Source organism: Vigna unguiculata, chromosome 9 (assembly GCF_037176805.1).
Source record: "Vigna unguiculata cultivar grain cowpea cultivar isolate G323 ecotype 2 chromosome 9, ASM3717680v1, whole genome shotgun sequence".
Lineage (NCBI taxonomy): Eukaryota > Viridiplantae > Streptophyta > Magnoliopsida > Fabales > Fabaceae > Vigna > Vigna unguiculata.
The window spans coordinates 491013-512794 of NC_140800.1; the positions used below are offsets into that span (position 1 = coordinate 491013).

At 34.2% G+C, this 21782-nt stretch overlaps 1 protein-coding gene across 1 annotated transcript; it reads left to right on the top strand.

Annotated features, from left to right (window-relative positions):
• The first annotated feature begins 147 nt into the window (after positions 1–147).
• On the top strand, positions 148–20367 carry LOC114163101 (WD40/YVTN repeat and Bromo-WDR9-I-like domain-containing protein). Its single transcript, XM_028047188.2, has 25 exons — positions 148–382; positions 648–742; positions 3289–3636; positions 3775–3929; positions 4592–4828; positions 5655–5764; positions 5873–5950; positions 6054–6160; positions 6686–6780; positions 6858–6973; positions 7639–7742; positions 7825–7902; positions 8046–8124; positions 8284–8452; positions 11215–11285; positions 13752–13832; positions 13915–13985; positions 14690–14786; positions 14870–14929; positions 16186–16240; positions 16364–16764; positions 16857–18704; positions 18832–19404; positions 19482–19540; positions 19905–20367. The coding sequence occupies exons 2-25, from the start codon at positions 696–698 to the stop codon at positions 20098–20100; spliced, it is 5235 nt and encodes a 1744-aa protein (XP_027902989.1). The 5' UTR covers positions 148–382; positions 648–695; the 3' UTR covers positions 20101–20367.
• Positions 20368–21782: the final 1415 nt, after the last annotated feature.

Here is a 21782-nt window from a genome sequence, read left to right on the forward strand (position 1 = left end):
CATATTAAACTAAATATAAATATATAAATTAATTTTAAATTTAAGAATTAATAAATTAAAAATAATATATAAAATTATTATTTTATTGAGACATTTACTCTTACGCCCGTGCGAGAGAGCTACCGAAAGACATAAAACGCATCGTTTGATTCAATCCCTTCCTTCTTTCGGTGTTCTCTCTCATTCTTTGCCCGTTCTGTTCCTGTGCCTCTCCACATCATACTTCTATGGTAGATACTGAAAAAACTGTGCGCAGCAGAGTTTGTCTTTGAAATCTTAATTCGCATTGTGTCGTGTGATTCACACTCGACATGTCTTACGGAATTTGACTGGCCCGGACACCATTACTCTTTTTCAAATTTCAGTTCTCCAACCTCTCAAGGTAGAACAACCAAGAACCTGTTTATTTATTCTTATGCGTACACTATCCAATGATGAAACTGATTTTAATAAAAGTTATTTATTTTCTTTTTACAATTTGAAAAAAATTAGTTCCAGATTTTCCAGGGATTGATGTTTTTTTTGGCGTGTGTTGAATTTTCTTCAATTGGTTGTTTTTGACCGTTTTTTTTTTTGCGTGTTGGGGTTGGTTTGTGGGGTTGTGAAGCTTTTTCACATTGAATTTAGGGTTTATTTTAATGGTGCAGAGGAATGTGTGATGGATTCTCTGGAGGGTCAGGGTTTCAGAGGTGTAGATGAGAGTTCTGGAGAGTGCTTCTCTGGTTGAACTTGTCACTCATCTGTAAGTTTTTTTTTTTTTTTTTTTTTTTTTCCTTTGAATTTTAATTACTCTCCCGTTTGATTGATGCTGAATGGAATTTGAGTTTATGTGGGAGAATTTCTTTGAAACTCGGAGGGTAGGGGTTGAATGTTTGTTTTCATTTAATGTCTAATGTTGCAGATATTTCGTTATCATTTGCTTTAATTTGAGTAGTTTCTGAGTGTGAATGTAGGACTGATATTTTGGTGCTTAATTACTTGTGTGCTGACCCCTACCTCGGTTCTATGTGTCGACTTTTGTGTGTTTATGTTGGATTGGTTTTATATTGACAAATGTTTTGGATTTGATGGCAGACTATGAACTTGGGTGAAAGTTTCTGTTTTTAACTTAAATATTTGAAGGGCTAGTGGCTTTAGGCAATGAGTTGCTAGAACAATTAAGGGCTTTCTGTTGCTGGAGCACTTTCATATGCCACATATAATGTAGGTAAGGTATGCTGGATGAGGGATAAAGTGGGCAACTCAGTTGATGAGGCACCTAGTGGGGTTTGGGGACGGTTGACGTATGCAACCTTAATTATGAATGTGGAGTGGAAAGTGGCACCAGAATACTAGAGTATCAAATTGGAAGAATGTGCTTGGTGGTTCATCTCTTTCAAAGTAAATAAAGATTACAGAATCTGAATATCTTCTTCGTACTGTGATTGAGTTTCTTATGGCTTTACAAAAGTTCACTTACAATTTATTAGGAAGTAGATTTAAGTCTAACTCAACCTTACAAAAACTTGTAAAGTGAAATTTGCTTCCATTTATATACTGTAATTTGACCTCATCTTTAGTAAATGTGGGATTTTCGGTACACCCCGCCATGCCAAGTACTTGACATCTTGAGTGTGAGACTAAATATTTAAATATCTGTGGATGGTGTGATAGTGTCCCAATAGTGAGTGACACGATAGGTTTAACAAACTTCGTTAGAATAGACATTATCATATCAGAAATTAGGTTTAAGCCTTACTCAATATCCCAAAACCGACTTTTAAGGTGAAGTTTGCTTCCATTTTTATACTTAATTTGGCTTTATCTTTAGTTAATATGGTATCTCCAACACAATTTCGTTGAAAATGCTTACTTTCAAAGGAGGTTGATTTCTTAATTATAATTTTTCAATAGCTAGATCATGTAATGTGAATGATGTTTTGACAATTTTAGGTGATACATCACTGGTATCTGAGAAATGCATGAGAAAAGAGGGGTAAAATATATTGTCCTATTTTTAATTCATGCTTGTTATTATGCCAATGCCATCACCCAAAAAGTACTCTAGGACATTTTGGATCTGTTTCCCAAAATTTTATATTTTTTGGAGTTAGATGTTAAGGACCTACACCTTGATGCAGAGGACTTGTTGATTGAAAGCAAAGCAAGGACAGTGTTCAATGTTCATCAAAGTCAAAACAGATTGAGGGGTTTACCATTAACACACGGGATTGTTTGTTGTGTTGCGTGGTAGGATTTGGGATGAAGGTGGCTTCCTAGTCCCCAGCAAATCATAGATGAGAGGCTCTGCTGGTAGCATAGTACTCACAACAAACATTTTTCTAGACCAGCACTAAAGTATTGGGGTGGTTACTGCTGACTTGGTCAAAATCTTCAAACTCTGCTTTAGTTTGATCTTTTTACCTCCTTGTCTATGTTTGTAAGGGTAGTGTGATCTCATTCCCACTGTCTCTCATTTCATTACACCTTCCTGCTTGAAACATTTAAGAGATCAACAAACTTGTGAGGAGATGATTACTTGGTTTATATTTGGATCATACTTTTAGTTCTTTTCGAAGGTCTTGTTTTTTATTTGTGACATTCCATTTTATTTGTTCTGTTGTCATTTCCAGCTAGGCAATCTTAGTCTCTGATAGAGATTACTCTCTCTTCTGCAAAGGAACCCTTCCTCTGAATGACATTGTTATCTGTCTTGGGGATGAGGATAAATAATCTGTATTTTCATTTTAGCATTTGTTTTTTGGTTTTCTGATGTTATTCATATTGTGGTTAAGCCTTTGTGCAATTGCAAGTTTTTTTCTGTGACTTGTGTTGTTACAAGTACTTGGACTTCATGGATTTTGCTTGTGGGGTTAAGGTGACATTGGGAAGCCCTTGTGTGTATCTTACGACTGTATTGTTAAGGATGTTTGTCTTAGATAGGGTTGGTGGTTTTAGCTGCTATTTGCTTATGTCTCTTAACTTAATTTTTTGATAAAATTAAAATTTGTGTGTTCGGGGTTGAAGGTATGATGGGATGGAAATTGATAATTATCATTGTTTTTCTTGGGACAGTGGAATCATGGGAAACAAGTACGCAAAAGAAAGTGCTACTAATGTTTTATCCTATATTCTTTCTTGATAAATGAATTCAAAATTAGAATATTGGCCATTCTCTGTATGTTATCATTTGTTTAATTATTTTTGCCATTATTGCGTTAATTTTATTAGATTATTATCACTATTTTTCTCAATTATAGGTACAATTTATATGATTAGTATTTTATTTGTTCCTCTGGTGCTTTACAGGAATATGGCTTTGCAGAAGTATGCTCCTTCTGGCCATGCACCTTCCATTAATATGAAACATTTGACCTTTTCCAGTAAGATGCCTAAGAAAACTGAGCGTGACAAGGCATGTCAGAATCATAACATGGATGTGGATATTGACCTTAGGGAAGTTTATTTTCTCATTATGCACTTTCTTTCAGCTGGGCCATGTCATAAAACTTATTTACAATTTTGGAATGAGCTTCTTGAGCATGAGCTTTTGCCTAGAAGGTATCATGCGTGGTATTCAAAGACCGGAGCGTGTAGTGGAGACAAAGATGACGATGGTCTATCATTCCCTTTAAATTACAATATGTTAGTGGAGAGGTATTTTTATGCATCCCATCTCCTTTATGATTTTTGGGTGATTTATAGTTAATTATTAATTATTATATGGGTATCCTCCCTTATGCACCACTCCTCTTTATAATATCTTCTTTGATGTTGTAATTAAAAATTATACAGGTATCCTCATATTGAAAAGGATCACTTGGTAAAGCTTTTAAAGCAATTGTTATTAAGTACAGCCACCCCATCACTGGGTATGAATCTTGGAAAGGCCCCAAATGCGGCTGATGTACCTACACTTTTAGGAAGTGGTTCATTTTCACTGCTGAGCTGTACGTGTTCTTCATTTTTTCTTTAAATCATTTTCAACTTTTGACACTTTAGGTGGTTTGAAAATTCTTACTCTGAATTATGAATTTACTAATTGTTAATTATGGAAAAAATGAAAATTTTCTTCTGTGTAGTAAATTGTTTGGTGCTTTTGGCGAAAATTGGGTTTGCCCTAAGGATCTCCACAAGTAACTGCATGTTAACTAAGAGATTTTGGGTGCCAAAAGGCTTTGGGGTTTTTCTTGATTTGCCATTGTTTGGTGCATGTGGTTATAAATAATGTTAGATGTTAGAAATGTTATTGACTGTGTATTGCTTAAGTTCGTTTGGGATTAATTCTCCTATCTTCTTTGTGATATTCTACTATTTGTCTTTTTATGTGGGGATCTGTTTGGTAGATCTCTTGACATATTGACTTTGTCTTCTGCATTACATGTGCTGTGTTCTTTTTCTTTTTGGCTTCTTTATCTTCTGCTTATGGTTTTTTTTAATGGGGTGTCTTTGGTATAGGGTAGGGTTTGGCTTTGGCTGCTGTATCTGTTGTGTTCTTTTTTCCCTCCATTTCATTCTTGGTTTAGCTTAAGATAATTTCTCTTCCTTTTGCATTTGATATCTATCATTTCTTTATAAATTCTTTGTTGATTATATTGCTTCTCTACGACAGATGATAGGGATAAAATGAAAGAAGTCAAAAGGCCACCTCCTCACATGCGCTGGCCTCATATGAAAGCCAATCAAGTTCATGGGCTTAATTTGAGGGAAATTGGGGGTGGTTTCCCAAGACATCACCGTGCACCATCTATACGCTCTGCATGCTATGCCATTGCAAAACCTTCTACCATGGTGCAAAAGATGCAAAATATCAAGAGGTTAAGAGGACACCGCAATGCTGTTTATTGTGGTATGCTATTTTACACAGTAGTAAACACTCGAGCATTTATTTAGACCTATTTGTGTAACTTAGTAGTACAATTGTTGAAATGATTATAGTAGACACATCTATGGGTTAAGGATAACCAAAGGTCCATTTTCCACCTCTTGAAAGTAAAGAAACTGAACTGGGGAGAAAAATTAAGGGAAACAATAATCTTATAGAAGCAGTAAAAGTGATTTAAATTATCTGCAGTGTTTTAGGGAGTCTATTCGGATTTGATAGAACATATATGTAAATGTCAGGAAAACTGTTTTTGACATCATTCATAGAGGAACAATTGCTCTTAAATAGAATACAAAGACACAATAACTGAAAATCCTAATTTATTGATGGATATAATCTATTCCTTCAAATCAGGATCAGTGGTCCTGTACAATAAATATTAAATATACTGTTAGCCTATTAATCATTCTAATTATCCTCTTAAATATGGAATGCAATTAATTCCTAGTTATGTAATTAAAACTAGAGAAATATTAGCTGCAATATAAATCATAGGATTCTGACAGGAATAGATGGGATTAGAAGAATATGTGCTTGCCTTTTGTTTTCACCAGAACACTTAAAATGAACAATAAACTGCTCTAAATTAACACACTGGAGATTATTGTTTCCCGTCCTTCCAAATTTGTCGGACATTTTGAATGAACTCAATTACTGTATCTTTCCAAGATTGGATAAATTCATTCTGCCCTATCTTACTGTGGGTATTCCATTTGGTTTTTTCATGTATTTTTGGAGGCTTGCTGCTTTTTGACATGCAACTGAGTTTAGTTTAACATGTGTTCTACAGCTATATTTGATCGGTCTGGAAGGTATGTTATTACTGGTTCAGATGACCGACTTGTAAAGGTTTGGTCAATGGAAACTGCATATTGCTTGGCCAGTTGCCGTGGACATGATGTGAGTCTGTTTCTGTACTATAAATATGTATCATTTAGTTTGTATAGATTTATACATTGCCTTAATGTTTGTTAGCCAATAGATTGAACTACATGCTCTATTTAATAGGGTGACATCACTGATTTGGCTGTGAGTTCAAACAATGCTTTAGTTGCATCCTCGTCAAATGACTGTGTCATTCGAGTTGTAAGATTTCATGTTACTAAGCAAGTTTATCGTTTTCCTTTTCTTTATCCCTTCTCCCAGACTTTTTCTGGCTACATTATGTTTGACTATTTCATTTTCATAGTGGCGCTTGCCAGATGGCCTGCCAATATCAGTTTTGAGGGGACATACTGGAGCTGTTACAGCCATAGCATTTAGTCCCAGACCAAATGCTGTATACCAGCTTTTATCGTAAGTCTTCTGCACAGAGAAAAAAGGAGTTGATAATATAATTTTATTCTCAGAAATGTGAATGCTATGTCATGTCAGTAACATTGAAGGTGCCAATTCAGTCGTGATGTATATTTAACAATTTGTTGAAATAACATGCAAGCTTTCTCAGTGCAGTAGACATGCAATGCAACTATGTGAACTGTATATCACCCTGCTATTATTGCGTACAGTGAAGTTCGTAACTGTCTTTCATTTGTTTCTATCAAATTCTTGATGAAATCTTTCCTATTTTTCCTTTTATTTTATCCGTAGGGTTGTTCCACCAATTGATTATCATGATTCTTTGATTTCTTCTAGTGATGCCTTGAACTTCTGATGCTATGTTGTGTGATTATGACACTGGAGTTTTCCCTTTCAGCTTCAGGCTACATGTTTTCATATGCCTTCATTATTCTGGCATGATTTATGTGAATGATCCTCACCCTTGGGCATTCACGATTTTCTGTTATAAATTAACATGGTGATATTTTGTTTACTTTGCAGTTCCTCTGATGATGGAACTTGTAGGATATGGGATGCAAGGTATACCCAGTCAAGTCCAAGATTATATATTCCAAGGCCTTCAGATTCTGTAATTGGTTAGTTGATTCTTTTGTGAACTATTGATTGATTTATTGGTGAAAAGAACTAATTTGGAATACCTTATTGGCTTTAGGGAAGAGCAGTGGCCCATCTTCAAGTACTGTACCACAGAGCCATCAGATTTTTTGCTGTGCATATAATGCTAATGGAACTGTCTTTGTAACTGGTAGCTCTGACAATCTTGCTAGGGTATGTGTTTGTGTGTCTGTGTTTGTAAGTGCTTACCTGTAGTTAAGAGACATGCATAAATAACAATATTCACTGCTTAAGGTAAGTGTTTGCTCTATTTGCTTTTTAGAAATACTAACCTGTATTTATTTCTTACACTTTTGTTCTTTAACCTTTCTGTTGATGTTCTGGTGAGTTTTTGAGTTGATGGTTTGAGGAAAAAATAACCTAAGAATCAGAAGATATTCCTTTTCTATAAGTAAAAGTCTCTTTTTATCCCTGTTCAAGCCTCTATTGTCCATTTCTGATAAGCATCACTACATGTTGATTAGTGCTACATGATCCCTCGTCCCACTTTCTCAATCATTTCTTAAGGCCTTTCTGTTGGTGATGATCTTCTAGCCTAGCCTTGAAACATTTTCTGACCACCTAGACATGGTTATTGGCCATTTTCTTTAGTACTAAGAATACATACAGTTGGTTATTATTACTTTTTTGGACCTGAAATTTACCCTAAAAATAGTTTTGGGTGTTTGAACCTTGTTTTGTATATAATATTTATCCATCTGCTATCAAACATATTGATGACATCTATATGGTGAGTAGAAAATGATGAAAGTCATACATAAATTTGTTCAAGATATGCAGCTTCACAATTTTTTAGGCTTACCTAAAATGTTTTTCAGGTTTGGAATGCTTGTAAACTTAGCACAGATGATAGTGACCAACCAAATCATGAGATAGACGTGCTATCTGGTCATGAGAATGATGTGAATTATGTGCAATTCAGGTTAGTATGTTTCAGTAGTTTATTGTGATCATTGATAAATGAAATTTTTGCATGCTAATGTCTGCCACTCGTTATTTTGCAGTGGTTGTGCAGTTGCATCTCGATTTTGCACAACAGAAACTTGGAAGGAGGAAAATATTCCCAAATTTAAAAATTCCTGGTGTGTTTGTGAATTAGAAGTAGCTTCTTAAATGATCTAACTGCTGGCACCCTTCTTTACTTTTCACAACATGAAATGTTATATTCTTAATTTTCTGGGCCTTCTCTATGATCTAATATCTCAATGACTATATTTTATTCCAGGTTGAATCATGATAACATAGTTACCTGCTCTCGTGATGGAAGTGCTATAATATGGATTCCTAGATCTCGTAGATCACATGTAAGTCTTCATCAAATATATTTTCCTTCTTCTTTATCTCTCTCTTTAAAAGAAAGTGAGAGTTGTTGGCCTACATTTTTATTCAAATTGCCAAAGCTAATGGTTATTTTATAGTGAGTGCTAATTTATATTTCAATTTGTTAAAATTATTCCATTTAGGGAAAAAGTGGTCGTTGGACACGGGCATATCATCTAAGAGTTCCACCTCCACCTATGCCTCCTCAACCTCATAGAGGTGGTCCTCGCCAGAGAATTCTACCAACTCCACGTGGTGTAAATATGATTGTTTGGAGCCTTGACAACCGCTTTGTTCTTGCAGCTATTATGGGTTAGTTGGTTTTGTTTCTACTCCTAGGGAATTAATGTGTAGGGTAGGATAGCTAAAAGGAAAATTTATGTATAATGGCTTATCATTATCCAATATAGCTACATTGTTTAATTTTTGCTCTTAAATGTAATTCAATCTGAATGATTATAAGTAGGGATGTGGCTGAGTGCTTCTTCACTCAAAGCATTTTCACAAAAATCTAGTCTTCAACTGGTATTAGAGTGGGTTGATCCCCATTTTTCTTGTCTCCTATTGTGGTTGAGTTTCTGGTGCTCTCTGCTGCCATCCTCCATCCTCTTCCACTGCACTGTTCATCCACTGCAATAGTGAGATCAATGATTTTCCCATCAATCTCCTATATCTCTCTGGGTTTGAGAAAATTTCACTTTGGTCTCATTAACTTTTGATTTGAGTTCATAGACTGTCAACGGGCTTGCAATTTTCCAAGCATGTCTCTTCCAAAATTTCATGAGTATATTTTCTTTCTGAAATGATAATACGTTGTTTTGATTATGCCACTTCAATACCAAGAAAATATTTAAGATACCCTAGATCATTGGTTTGGAATTGGCTGAATAAATGCTTTTTAATTGAGCAATTCTAGTGATATAATTCCTTTGTAACAACAATATCACCAACTTAGACTATAAAATAATTTCTTACCAATCATGGCTAGAGAGCAAGTACCGGAAGGTGACTTATTGGTAGACTCCATGAGAGATTTCAAAGTGTTAAGAAGTGGAACTTTAAGCCTAACTCAACCTTACAAAATCGGCTTGTAAAGTGAAGTTTGCACTCACTTATATATTGTAAATTGACCTTATCTCTAGTCGATGTGGGACTTCTAACATATACCATCACACTAAGGCATATACATCTCGAGCATAGGACTAGACAATTAATGGGTGGTCTGATAGCGACCCATAGTGGGTGGAACAATAGACCCAACTTCTAGGGGAATGCATTTATTAGTTTTTCTAGTTGAGCTTTGCTGTGGTGATAGTAGTAGCAGTAAAGGGAGAAGCCATTTCAAAGGTCTCCACAAACATATTTGAGGAGAGCAGGAAAAGCCCTAGTGGGAAGCTATTGGCAGTGGACTAGGAGGACAAGGACATGAACAAGCTTAAAAGGCATCGACAAGATGAACAACAACAGTCTGATGTGATTTCAGCATAAGGAAGACGACGTGTCAGAGATGTTTTGAACCAACAACCACTGGAGATGTGTCGCACTCCTTGAGACGCACCTAACCTGACTTTGTTGGAAGAAACACAATGGTTGTGGGAAATTACAGCGGTGACTGCCACAGACAGTGGAGAGATTGAGAAAATACAGGGTGTTTTGCTTGCACTATAGAACTTTTATTTATGCATTTATAGGATACAAAGAAGAGGCAAAGCACTTGCCTAAAATCCTAACCCAAAAGTTGGGTACACACAAAAAAATTGCAATAAATGATGCCATTGAGATTTCTCAACTAAAAGAACATTTATGCAACTATTTTCAATCTAAAGGCCTTGGCTATCTGAAATAATTTATTGGTATTGAGGTGGCAGTCGAAGGAATGTGTTGTAATATTTGCATATAAAATAAGCTTTTTCTAACTTGGTTGTGTTTGGCAAATTGCAAGCCCATTGATAATCATGTGGATCCAAATCAGAAGTTAACAGTAGACCAGGTAAAACTTTTTCCATATCTAGAGAGTTAAAGGAGGCAGGTGAGAAAAATCATTTATCTCCCTATTATAAGACCTGATTTTCTTGTGCAGATGGAGTTGTTAATAGTCTATTCATACATAATCCTCTCATTGACCATAGTAATGTTGTGATTTGCATTCTAAGATGTGTGATAAAGACTCTAAAACAGGAATTATTGAATGAGGACAGGGGAAATACTCAAATCTGAGGGTATTGTGATGCAATTTAGGCTGACTATTTGCAGAAGCTAAATGTAGATTTATGGCTTTGTCCTCTTCTGAACTTATGTGGATTAAACAACTTTAAGAGTTGAAATGTTGTGAAGTTAAGCGCATGAAGTTGTGGTATGATAAAACATGCAGCTCTCATATTGCGTTTAATTTAGTGTTTTATGAGAGAACCAAACACAAAGATGAATTCTCATTTTCTTAAGGAGAAACTATTGTTCAAGGAACTTATTACTAAATTCATCAACTTTAATGACTAGCTTATAGACATTCTAACTAAGTCTTTAGAGTCTGCCTTGAGGGGAATTGTTAAAGTCGTTGTTAATTATTTGTACAGCTTCAATAAAGCTGCTTTTTTGTTGTATCTATCTTAAAGGGTTAAGGTTTTAGCCTTTTCTTTTGACTGGACTAGTTCTCACCTTTACCATATCTGAAATCACTTAATGATTAGTTGGGGCTGGCTTGGTTTGAAAATTTCTTTTTACTGTATATTTTTATTAAAAGATTTCATAACCATCACATTGTTTTCAAGTTAGTTTTTGTGTTTAGATATTTGATTTGAACAAGAAATAGTGAAAACAAATTTTCGGTGTTTTCATCCTTTAATGTGCAAATGTTTGAAAGCAACTAGCTTCTTTTGTTATCAGTAATAGGACAAGTGATGAAAATGTAAAATTATTTTCTTTACTAAGCAAACCCTTAATTACTTAAGCATGGTTCTTGTTATCATACAACTCTTGTGCAAGTGTCAGGATAATGCTGCATCCATTGTAATCTTCTTTCATGATTTTGAAGCTAAAAGATTATTATTTTAACTGGTTGCATGATGTTCTTGCAGATTGCAGAATTTGTGTTTGGAATGCATCTGACGGAAGCTTAGTACACTCATTGACTGGGCATTCTGAATCTGTAAGTGTTTAGTTGTTGGTTTTGGTTTGATATCTTCAGTAAATATAATGTATGATGTCCGACTCTGGCTTTTTTTGTGATATTTAACTCAAGCTTGTCATCTGATGGCAAGTGCTGTGTTTCTCAGATTTTGTTTCAGATGTTGCTTAGGATTTAGAGTATAATTTGATTAATGTTTCAAATGATTGATCTTTTCATTTATGATTACATCTATAAGTATTTGTTTTCTACTAGTTTGCATACAAACATAAACTTCTTTCGCACTGTCAAGATGTGTGCACCTCTGGGCGAGATTTATTGACGTATTTTCTGAACTTCATGTTTATCTAGTCTCCTCATACTAAGTTTTAAGTACTCATTTACAGTCTTTAGGAATGGGAATGAATATAAGGTCTGTTAGAACACCCAGGAAATGTCTTTATAATGTCTTCATTTTATCTTTAAAAATATCTTTTACTACGTGGGATGATCTCTATTGTTGTGAATTGTGGGTTGTCACATGCAAATACTTGTTTATTAATCATTCAAAGTAGAATATAGGGAAAGCCTAATAATGGATAACAATGGAGAATATCCCTAATTACCAGTTGTTCATATTTCCCTTATTACTAAGATCAAATTATATCTTTTACACTCCTCTGGTAAAAAAGGCAATGATAGTGGTAGAAGCCACTAAAAAGAGGCACGGCGAGTGGTGAAGACTAGAAATTAGAGAGAAATACAATTTTGGAAAAAAAATTGCTCCAATGAGCAATAGGTTCACTGAGGGGGCAAAAATTCGCTAGGTTCTAGATACCCATGTGTGAATACAAGATGGGTATTCATATGGATGAATCCCTGTGTTTGAGTACCATCAAGGAAGATGTTATATATAGATTGTACAAATATATTATGAGATGAGCTTAGGCCCATATATTGAAAATATATTTAACAATGATAATATCATCAACAAATACAAGAAGATAGATGCACATGCCAGATATAGAATGAAGTGAAAAATTAAAGGGATTGGCTTCTCCATGAGTCATAATACTTAAATCAAGCAAAGCAGCACATAAAAGCGGACAGAGGTGCAGAACATAATACTTAAATCAAGCAAAGCAGAACATAAAAGTGGACAAAGGTGCATGAGTTAGATTAAGAGAAGCTGAATTAACAATTTTCTTGTGAGGTTTTGGAAGACAAGACTCGTGCAAGAGGAAGAGGTTCAAACTTACTTTTAATAACAGTCTTGAGGCAGACCTTAAGGAATAACACCGTTGTGTTATTAAAGAGAACTCAGATCTCGTCCAGAAGCAAGACAATCAACCAAAGCTTTCATTTTAAGAAAATATTGACCCTTTCAACTGTCATCTAGAGTCATGGAATGAAGTTCAGTGCAAAGCTGCTGCACTCTCTTGCTCTTTTTTGTTTTTAAAATAATCATACACTTTATCCATCACTTGGTAAAAATGAATACATCCAAGAATGTGTGAAAGAAAGGATCTTGAAGAGTGGATTGTAACCATGTGAACAACATTTGATCTTGTTGTTCCCAAGAAACATATGCTAGGTTAATTTTTCCACATTATTGATCAGTTTCATTGATAAACCGAATAGAAGTAAAGGGTTTACCACAAAATGTTGGATATGCAATTGATGCATGGTTCTACTTGTTGACGCCAAAGCAAGTTGGAATCGTCAACTTTTCAGAAATCTTGACTAAGACTCCAGAGGAAACAAAAATGACAGATTCACTGCAACTGCTACTGCATAGCTTGAGTTATAGGAGTGGAGGTGGAGGTGAAGGAGGAGGATTATTTTCTGAAGCCATGGATCACTAAACTCTTGATACCATATTAGAGTTCAGGGGTAGAGAGAGAGAGAGAGAACAAAAGAAAAGAGAAACTGAAAAGGTAATATGTATTGATGATTAGTTGCATACAGAATAGCAAGGGTTCTCTTTGTATACAGAAAGAAAAGAAACAAAGCTGTAAAAGAACAGCTGATAAAATGCCTATAACAAACTTGATGCAACACTCTCAGATGTCTACCATGGGCTTGAGATAATTAGAGTATACTGAAGCTATACTCTATTTCAAGGGAAAATATCAGTTAGCTAGGGTAACAAGGTTCAAACATGTTAAACATTGCTGACTAGTTTTTTAGTATTATATAAAAATAAAGTTGTTGATGTTGAAGTTTATAATATCAAGAAAGATTTTAGTACTTGTGAAAGTTACTTTGTCTTTAGGACGAATTTGATCAAAGTGAAGAGTTTCATTGTCAATTTTTGATTAACCTCTACTTTCATGTTCCCTTTTCTGTTGCTTAGTTTACTGCTTTTCTCTCTGATGACGTGCCAAGTTTTTTCTCTTGGTCCTAAGACAATTGCTGAAAGAGAAAACTTCATAATTTTGGATGCATGGTTTTTTTTTTTTTCTTGGGTCTATCTGGTTTAATTTGATTCGGTTCGTTTTACTTCAGACATATGTTCTGGATGTTCATCCTTTCAATCCCCGAATAGCTATGAGTGCTGGATATGATGGAAGAACTATTGTTTGGGATGTGAGTCATCAATTACCTTTATCTCACTTCTCTGTAGGCCTTTCTGTATATTTTAAATAACTTCAACGTTTTCTGACTATAGATATGGGAGGGCATGCCTATCCAGATATATGAGATATCACGTTTCAAGTTGGTGGATGGAAAATTTTCTCCGTAAGTACAAAAATGGAAGAACTAGGCTCAGAACTTTATTTTGCATAAATATTTTTATTTTGATTTTTTCTCAAAGAAGTTCTCATTATAATATGTAGTTGTTAATTTAAGATACTCATGGAAAGAATTGTGTACACTATTATTGTTTACAACGCTTTATTATATGAATTTCAAAATCATTTGTAATTCCTCAAAACATTAAAATTAAATTACTGTAAAGATGATATGTAAGTTAGATATTATTCTGAGAATGTGGCTTTTGCGTGATCTTTTTTGGATCAGCCTATAAATACGTATTTATTATCGGGTAAATTAAAATTTTGGTCCCTATTCTTGATCACATTTTTTTGACTTGCATAAAATTGACTTGTCGAATTTCCAATGCCTTTCCCACTTAAATCAGAGCCTGTTGAAATTAAATCGATTATTTATAATCAATACAGGTTGCAATTTGCAATATGATGCTAGATCACCCTCTGGCACCGAATGCTGTTTTCTAATAAATTTAAATAACATTGACTGGTGAAGACATCATGATTTGTTGGACTTAATCTTCTAGTTTTCTGATTTATAAAAACTCGTTGAATGCAGCTATGTTATGTGGATCATTCTATAGCCTTTTTGTATTGCTCATCAATTCATTGTATACTGCCTAAATCAGCTCAACTTTGTGATTTGTTGAAATTTATTTTATTATCACCTAGAGATGGGACATCAATTATACTTTCGGATGATGTTGGTCAACTATATATATTAAGCACAGGTCAAGGCGAGTCCCAAAAAGATGCCAAATATGATCAGGTGCATATGTTATTATGGTAGTATGATTTTCTCTTTTCTTTGGTCCTGTTTTGGTACTAATGCAATCTAAAAATTATTTCTAGTTCTTTCTCGGTGATTATCGACCTCTGATTCAAGACACCCACGGTAATGTACTAGACCAGGTTAGTTGATTACTTGTTTTCTACTCTTTCTTTTCATTTATGAATCTGTTAGATCCTAAAATGTACAGATACAACATGAGTTACAGATAAAATGAGATTGGAAAAATTATGGTAAATATTAAAATTATAAGATACACAGCTATAATATATATATATATATATATATATATATATATATATATATATATATATAATTAACAAAATAAACATTTTAAACCACGAGAAAATTCATGCTTAAAAAGTTATCATAAGTCATTTTAAACACAAAATACAAAATGATATCTAATTATTGTAGTATTCAGATCAGTGTTGGTATGAAAGTTTAAAAATTAAAAAAATACATTAAAAAATGTTTTAATTGTTCATGTAGAATCCAACGTGCATCTTCATCTGATACAGCCAAGACATAACACAGCTACTATTTTGTAGTGTTAGTATTTATTAGGTTAGAACATATTTTTTAGCTTGATTGTGTGACCTTGTATCAATTTATCATTTGGGTTAGGTTAGGGGTGGGGAGAGGGGAATCAAGAAGTCATTTTGGGAAAAACCAATCCTGAACATAGATTCTTCTTAATTCATTTAGAAAACCAACTTCTTGGTGTACGTGGTCATTGTTTATAAAAAGGAAAGTAGAAGTTAATTTGGCCAAAACCATTTAAAAAACAATTGATGCAAAAGAAAAATTGTTTCTATAAAGTGAGGGTTTTACTTTATAGAGGGAAAATTGGGAAGTTATATTTGGATGAAATTGATTAGAAATACATCGGATGGAATTTTGTTGAAATGCTTGTAAATAGACAAACTGTGTCGATGTTTGAATATGGACTGTAAATTTTTCAATTAATGGTTATAATAACTCCTCATTTTTCTCTCTAAAGTGATTCCTACGGTATCAATTTAGAGGAGCTGAACTCTGAAGGTAGCAAAAGGAGTATCTGGGTTCAAAATATCTGACTTGAATTCGGAGGGGAAAACTTTGGAGTCTTAAAATATAAAAGCCTTAAATAAAGCTATTAACGTGTAGTGAAGAATTTAATTTTCACACTGGCACATTAACCGATGCATTTGGGGATGCATTCACTGGCTATGCTTATGATAAATTTGTAGAGGTACACATAAGAACTGATTTTAGAGGGTAGGTCCTTTTGTTTAAAATGACTTTATTTGATATTGTGGGTTAAGTTTTAATGCATGCTTTATCTACTTCGTATAACATGCTTTCTAATTTGAAGAACTGATGAAATTTGACTCAGGAAACTCAAATTGTCCCATATCGACGGAATGTGCAAGATTTGCTTTGTGATTCAGGTTACTTGTTTTCTTGGATCTATTATTTACATATACCTGTCTCGTTGTGGTATTTCTTAGCCATTTCTTTATCCTTCATGTAATCTTATTAATTGTTGGTTATTTATGCTACTAAACTTTCAGCAATGATACCATACCCTGAACCTTATCAGAGTGAATTTCAGCAAAGAAGATTAGGAGCATTAGGCCTTGAGTGGCGTCCATCGTCGCTAAGGCTTGCTGTTGGTCCTGATTTCAGTCTGGACCCTGATTATCACATGCTTCCATTGGCAGACTTGGATTTGGTTACAGAATCACTGCCTGAGTTTATTGATGCTATGGAATGGGAACCTGAAGTTGAGGTGTTTAGCGATGATGCAGATTCAGAATATAACGTCACTGAAGATTGCTCTTCTAAGGGTGAGAAAGGATGTTCAAGCTCCAATGCTTCTGGTGATTCAGGGTGCAGCACAGACAACAGCGAAGGGGAAGACACTCGCATGGAAAGCATTCGTAGATCAAAGAGGAAAAAACAGAAGACTGAGGTAAGTACAGATTGAAAACTGTAAAGTGAACACTGGTTGTTAATTTTGTAACGACTTTAAATCATTCCAGTTTCTATATATTTTTTGTACAGACTGAGATTATGACTTCTTCTGGGAGACGTGTGAAAAGGAGGAACTTGGATGAGTGTGATGTCAATACCATTGGGAGTAGCCGAAGTAGGAAGGGAAAAAGTCGCCAAAAAATATCAAGAAGGAAATTTTCAAAATCTAAATCTTCCCGGCCTCAAAGGGCTGCTGCACGCAATGCTCTTCATCTATTTTCGAAAATTACTGGTACACCGACAGATGGAGATGAAGATAGTTTGATTGGTGATTTTTCAGACAGTGAATCAACATTGCAAGAGTCTAATATTGACAGTGATGAATCCGATGGAAGTTTACAGAATGATCAATTGAATTATTCCAAGGGAAAAGAAGTATCCTATTATGAATCAGAGGACATAAAACCTCACGAGTTAACTGAAACTCGTGTAAATTCAATGAATAAGAGGAGGTTGGTTCTGAAGTTGCCAATTCGTGATATATCCAAGTCCACAAATGAGTTTGATTACCAGGCTGAGTTGGCTGGCTCATCATCAAAAACTATACCAGAAGTTACTGATTTTAATGGAAACAGACCAAGTTTTAAGGATTCAGGCTATTATTCTGGTAGTACAAGTTACCCTACAGTTGAAAGAACAGATCAAGCAAAACTTGGCCAGGTGAAAGATCATGTAGATTTGCTGGGGAAAATTAAATGGGGAATGGTTAGGGCGCGATCATCTAAACTGTTGAGAGTGGGAGAAGCTATGCCATCGGAGCAAAATCCTTACTCTGGAAAATGTCCTAATCATGATGAAAAACAGAATGTTAGTAGTGGGCATGAGAAAGAGGAGAAGAACTTTAGTGCACCAACCCCTGAGTTTGAAACCCAAAATGAGGACAATCTGGTAGATAGTTTGGTAGAGATTAATGAAAATTGTGTTGATACAATCACCTCACAGCCTTTTAATCCCACCGTTAATGGAGGAGAGATCACAGGTTCTAGCAATTGCAGGGACAAAGATGAATCACTAATTCCTGCATTTTTTATTCCTCAGGATACTGTTCCCGCTTCAATCAGCTATGGTGGGGCTGACCAACTACCTGAACCAAATATTAGTTTTTGTTCTGTTTCAACAAAACTAAGGTCGAAAAGGGGTGCAAGGGATCCTGAAAGTCCATCCAAGCCCGAAACAAAATCATCCGTGCTAAAGAATACTGTGTGTAGCTCTAATGATAATACTACTTTGAGCAATGAACAGCATGTGCTTGTGGATGACAACACTAGAGATAAATCTAATCTGGGAGAGAATGTATCCCAAGAAATAGATCCTCAGATTAGAGAGAATAGTACTTCACAGGATTTGCTAGAACCACAAGCACAAAGAGATAAAATGTATAAAGCTGTTTATAGAAGGTCTAGATCACATAGGGCTGTGACTAATTTAGCTGACAGTGGTGGCCAGGGTGAATCGACTTCAAATGGGAGCAACAGTAATTTCAACATCGCAGCAGACTTCTGTAATGGCACAAATGAGGCTATTCATACCAATGGCTCCTTAGAGTTAGAACCAAGTACTTGTGACCCAAACTATGTGCAGAATAATTGCAAAGTGCTGCAAGGACATGGAGATTCTATAATTAAAAGTCCACAAAATGTTTCCACAAGTGGAGGACAACTCACAGAAGAAGAAAGGGGTTCTAGTTCAAAATTGACTGTTGGTTTGAGGTCTACTAGGAGTCGGAGGTCTAGTTATAATATTCGTGAGACTAGTCCTGTAAATAAAAGGAAATCACTACAATCAAATGTGAAAGTATCATGGTTGTTGTTATCAACCCATGAAGAAGGATGCAGATATATTCCACAACAGGGAGATGAAGTTGTATATTTGAGACAGGTTAGTCATAATAGCTTACTCATAATATTTATCTGATAGTAGTATATTTTTAAAACTTTTACATGTGATTTTTTTTTTAATTTTAAAATTTGAACGTGTTAAACCTATGAAAATATCTGTTTTTCAGGGACACCAAGAGTATATAGATTATTGTCGTAAAAATGAGTCAGGGCCTTGGATATCACTTAAGGGACATGTACGAGCTGTAGAATATTGTAGAGTTCAAAGCCTGGAGTATTCCCATCTTGCAGGGTCTGGTGATAGCTGCTGCAAAATGACCCTTCAGTTCGTAGATCCTAATTCAAGTGTTGTTGGAAAATCTTTTAAGTTAACCCTACCTGAAGTTACTAATTTCCCAGATTTTCTAGTTGAAAGAACTAGGTTTGATGCCGCTATGCAAAGAAATTGGACACGCAGGGATAAATGCAGGGTTTGGTGGAGAAGTGAGGATAATTCCTCTGGTAATTGGTGGGATGGTCGAATTTTGTGCGTAAAAGCCAAGTCTTCCGAATTTTCAGACAGTCCATGGGAGAGTTGTACTGTTCGGTACAAAAACGACCTCACTGAAACGCATTTGCATAGTCCTTGGGAGCTTTTTGATGCTGAAACTGTATGGGAACAGCCTCACATTGATGATAGCATGAGAAATAAACTGCAATCTGCTCTCACCAAATTACTTCAGTCAGGCAACACAGTCCAGGTATCTGTCCAAACATTCCTATAGAATGTTGAGTTTGTGTAGATGTAAATATTTACTTCTTTTTTATTAATATCCAGGATCGTTACGGAGTGCATGAATTGAAGAAGATTTCAAGCAAGTCCAAATTTATAAACAGGTAATCCATCTATATCCTTACGAAACTGTAAAATGTAAGAATAACAATCAAAAACGGGAAGGGTGGGATGGAATTTAATAGACTTGAGGGTAAGAAAATGTTACGTTGTTTGGTAGCAGTGACGAGGTTATGGAGGAGATCAGAGTAAAATAAGATTTTGGTGTAATTTAGTTGTTAAACTACAAAATTGTAATCCTGTTACTGATAGGGACACAAAAACAGCTCGGGTTTTAATTCCCCCAATTTACCCTCCAGTCCAAAATTTTGAATCAAACAAGAAAATTAAAGAATTTATCCCCTCTCTCCCTTTCTTTCATTTTCCTCCAATCAAGCACATCGTAAATATGTCTGCTTAAATTTGCAGGTTTCCTGTTCCTATATCACTTGAATTGGTGCAGTCAAGGCTGAGGAACAATTACTACCGTAGTTTGGAGGCTCTGCAGCACGATGTGACAAATTCACTGGCTAATTCCACTTCCTTTTTCGAAAAGGATGCCGAGATGTCAGCAAAAATCAAACGGCTATCAGAATGGTTCACACGAACATTATCATCTCTATAGCTCCTACTTTTCTTTCTGGGGCCATAAGCAAGCATCAACTCCAAAGCATCAAAGCTGGTTATTTTTCCCCGTATATTTTTTGTAGATATATATTTTTTAATTGTACCTTGGATATTAGTTTTTTCTTGCTCTCTTAATTAGCTTCAGAGGATAGACATAGGAATATCGGGATAAAGTAGCATTATGCTGTGGAAAATTCCTGCGGCTACATTCATTGTTTGTACAGAGACAACACATTGATATCAAATGCATAATTCGCATTTAGAATTTCTGGGCCTTGTCCGCTGGTAAGGTTGAGGTATTTGCTACCGACTATACAATTTTGATAATTTTGTTTTAAAACTTAACTTTTTCATCATTTAGTCTAATATTCTTTTGATTTTTATTTAGTCTTTACTATTTCGATTCTTAGAAAATTGCATTTTTTGTTTTTTGTAATTGGAATATTTTTATTTTAGTTTTTGTTGTTTAAGAAGTAGTATATCTCTTAGGTGTGATTATGGATGGATTTGGATTAAGTTTCACTAATTTTTTACTTCACTTTATTCAAATAGTTTGAATTGAATTACATTGGTTTGTGTTATATATCTACTAAATTTGAACCCAACCAACTTAATTACTAAGTTAGGATTCCTTAAAAAAAGTTAATGGTTTAGGCTGGATGGAGTATTTAAAAATTGAAATTTATTTGATCATTTTAAACATTATTTTGCCTGATGTATTTGATATAAAATTTGAATTTTTTATGTATTTTAATTAAATAATGTATTTAAGTAAGTTAAATCAATTTAGATTAAAAAAAATGAAAGCAATGACAGGTTGGGATAAGAAAAGAAAAATGTCTATCAATAATTTTTTAACATACAACTTATAAATTAAAATTAAAATTATTTATTGTAATTGATTGCATTTCAGCTAAGCACATGCTTACTATAGTGTAAGATCCCGAGTATAAGGAAACTGTATAATTTTATGAATTTCATAAATTTAAATGTTTTAATATTAAAAATTGTTATTAAATTTATTAATTGTTGTTTATTTTTAATTAAGTGATTTTATTATCAGAGTTAATGTAGTTGTTATTAGTGTCTTTTTATCTTTAATATGTTGATAAATTTGTATATTTTTTGTAATTTCTTTGTTGATCAACTTATTCTTAAAAACAAAATAAACAAATTTGATAAAATTGAAAACATTGAAAAATAAAACAAGGCGTTAATCGATAAATTGCCAATGAAAAAGATAAAAAAAGTTATCATATCATTCTATTGAATATCAAAATCAATTGATAAAAAATTTATGTTAAACACTCAATCAAATAATTCATTTTAAATAAAAACTGAATTAAAAATATTAAAATTCATGAGTTATTATTAAGTAAACATATTTTGTTAAAATAATGATTTAATTATGTCTGTGAAAACTTAGAGACTTGAGCCTAACTTGTTTGAAAATTAAATCCTCAGTAGAATAACTCAATTAGTTTACGTTAATTACGTATTAGTTTCCCTTCCCCTACAGAGGAAACCTTCTAGCAATGTGGTTTAATCATTATCGTGTTTTCGAATATATGAAACTTAAACTTTTATTTATTCCTATTCAATAAACCAAATAAATTTTAGTCATTTTAAAAATAATTTCATATCCATGATTTCTGGATATGAAAAAAATTATCTCGTAAC